The sequence below is a fragment of the Poecilia reticulata genome, linkage group LG1 (genome assembly GCF_000633615.1).
Source record: "Poecilia reticulata strain Guanapo linkage group LG1, Guppy_female_1.0+MT, whole genome shotgun sequence".
Classification (NCBI taxonomy): Eukaryota; Metazoa; Chordata; class Actinopteri; order Cyprinodontiformes; family Poeciliidae; genus Poecilia; species Poecilia reticulata.
The window spans coordinates 8,198,940-8,201,264 of NC_024331.1; the positions used below are offsets into that span (position 1 = coordinate 8,198,940).

At 44.6% G+C, this 2,325-nt stretch overlaps 1 protein-coding gene across 1 annotated transcript in view; it reads right to left on the minus strand.

Moving 5' to 3' along the window:
* Position 1: 1 nt before the first annotated feature.
* Positions 2-2,325, minus strand: part of LOC103462446 (fibroblast growth factor 9) — a gene marked incomplete at its 3' end in the record, with an annotated part of 8,324 nt that continues 6,000 nt past the window's right edge. Inside the window, exons 2-4 of the mRNA XM_008405247.1 lie at positions 2,092-2,320; positions 529-632; positions 2-229 (exon numbers count right to left, since the gene is read on the minus strand). Coding sequence (XP_008403469.1) covers positions 2-229; positions 529-632; positions 2,092-2,320 — 561 coding nt within the window. The remainder of the gene's footprint in view (positions 230-528; positions 633-2,091; positions 2,321-2,325) is intronic.

Below are 2,325 nucleotides of genomic sequence, written 5' to 3' on the forward strand. Positions count from 1 at the left end.
TGTCTCTGTACAGGTCTGGGACTCTCTCCGGATCGACGGGCCTTGGTAGGAAGTGCGTGAACCTCTGATGCCGTCGCGACCTCGTTCCGTCTCGCGATGTTCCATCTTTGTTCAGCCCAACGAAGTAGAAGGCCCCTTTCTCCCCGTGCCGGTAGATGTTTGAGGAGTAAGTGTTGTACCAGTTTTCCTCAAACTGCTCCTTGAAAACGCACTCCGCTGACAGCTTTTCCTGTGGGAAAAAATAAGGGACGTTAGCTTTGTGGTGCACAAAAAACCCACTTTCACATTCTAAAATGCTTGAACTTGTCAAAATCAAACTGAATTTCTATCCACTGCACAGAGATTTGCTAAAAAGACTATTAGAGATTAATACAATTTTATAAAAATACACGAGCAGAAAAGCATTTCAACGATTCTTTTTATTTTTTGGCAATAGAACCACAGTGGATTATTGATCTGTATAGATGACGAGAATCGTTCAGCAAAAATCAGCACTGAGTGTATATTTACTAAATGTGTGATCCTTACCGATCCATACAGCTCCCCCTTGCTGTTCATGGCGAGGTAAAGGCCGCTGTCCACCCCTCTGATGCTGACCAGACCAACTGCAAGACTGATGAACTCCAGAATACCTGCGAAGGCAAAATAAAATGAGTAAATTTACATCTAGGTTAACACAAACATGGAAGAACAGTGTCCATATGAGTAAAAAAAACCCATGAGACTATAATGACCTTTGACTCAGATCTGTCCCAAACCTTCAGCAGACTAAGAAGCTGCTTGGCGCTCCCACACCAACAGGGGGCCCCAAAGRGCACCTGAACTGTTACTCAACTCACACATGGAAACATATGATTCTTTGTGCAACTGATACATTAGAAGAAGTCAAGTAAAACAAATTTGTGATGATTTTTAAAGCACCATGTGTGCATTAGAACAGTCAGTGTGTAAAGACGTTTTTCTGACCAACATGGGTCAACGCTTTCGGACACTGGTGGTTCTAGACCAGCTTGAACACGGGGGGCAGGGAGGGTGTCCTAGTTTTTTAAATTGARGCACAAAACAAAGACAATGAAACAATACAATTTATTGTTTCATTGTAATACTGATATATACATATACTGATATTGTATAAATCAAATGACAACTGTGGCCCTATTTTGCTCAAGCTACAAGTGCAACATTTTMACTTTATAATTTGTTGTAAAAGTAAAAGTGTGAATTCAAAACGTGGTCCCAGCAACCAATCAGTTGCTGTTTCTGTTCCAGTGAAAATCAGAAGAAAGTRACTCGACAGGTTAACCGGGCCACTGGCCCCTGTTGGTCCCCCGCCTAGAACCACCCATGTTTTAGAATGAGGTTGAATGATTTCTGCTCCATGTCTCTTTAATATCTACACAATTAAACTGCTGAGGATAAAAAGTATTTATATAAGAAACATCCCAGTTCTCTCCTCATATATGCGTGCGTGGTTACATGTATAGATATTATTCTCCGCGGTAGAATAGCGCCCTGGGCAGTGAGCCATATTGCCCCTCTCAAAAGTTGCCACTGAGCCTGAGACGCGCTGTGCTCTTGCATCAAACTGCGTCAAGATGTTGAAGTGCCTGACTCGAGAACAAGAAGTTCCGCATCCCGGGAAGCACTTAGCGATTCCCGGCAGAAGTCCACTGTGATGAAGAGGAGCTGCTGACCCGAACCTCAAACAGGGGGACACAGCAGAAATGTGCAAAACGCTGACATATCCGTTATCCGAGGAAAGGTTTCTCTCTGGGAACAAATAACTAGAACATGTACGAGTGAGAGCAGCATCAGCCTTCATCAGAGGGATTAATGATGAGCAAATGATCCTGCATGACTTGAGTGTCGGAGTGTTGCGTGCTGTGATGTAAATGACGCAGTCCTGCACTATTCCTAAAATGTCCTGACTAGTTTAAATGTATATTTATTTGTTTTTAAAGTGATCCCAGTTTATTAAATATAATCATGGCACTGCACAGATTGTTATGTTTTCGTTTTTATTTGTGTATTTATTGCGCTCTCCTTTACTACTATTACTACTGCTGCTGCTGCTGCTACTACAATCCCTACCGAATCTGCTGTGGTCTTTCCTGGTGCCCTCCACCGTCCCGTCCGGATGGATTTCCAGGTGGAAGCCGGTCCTGCAGTAAAGCTGCCGCCGCCTCAGGATCCCTTTCAGGTGGCTCAGGTCCGCCAGGCTCCGGGATAGCCTCTCCGCGGACACCAGGTTCTCCTGCTGCTGGTGCTGGTGGTGGTGGTGCTGCTGCTGCTGCTGGTGCTGCTGCTGTTGGTGGTGGTGCTGGT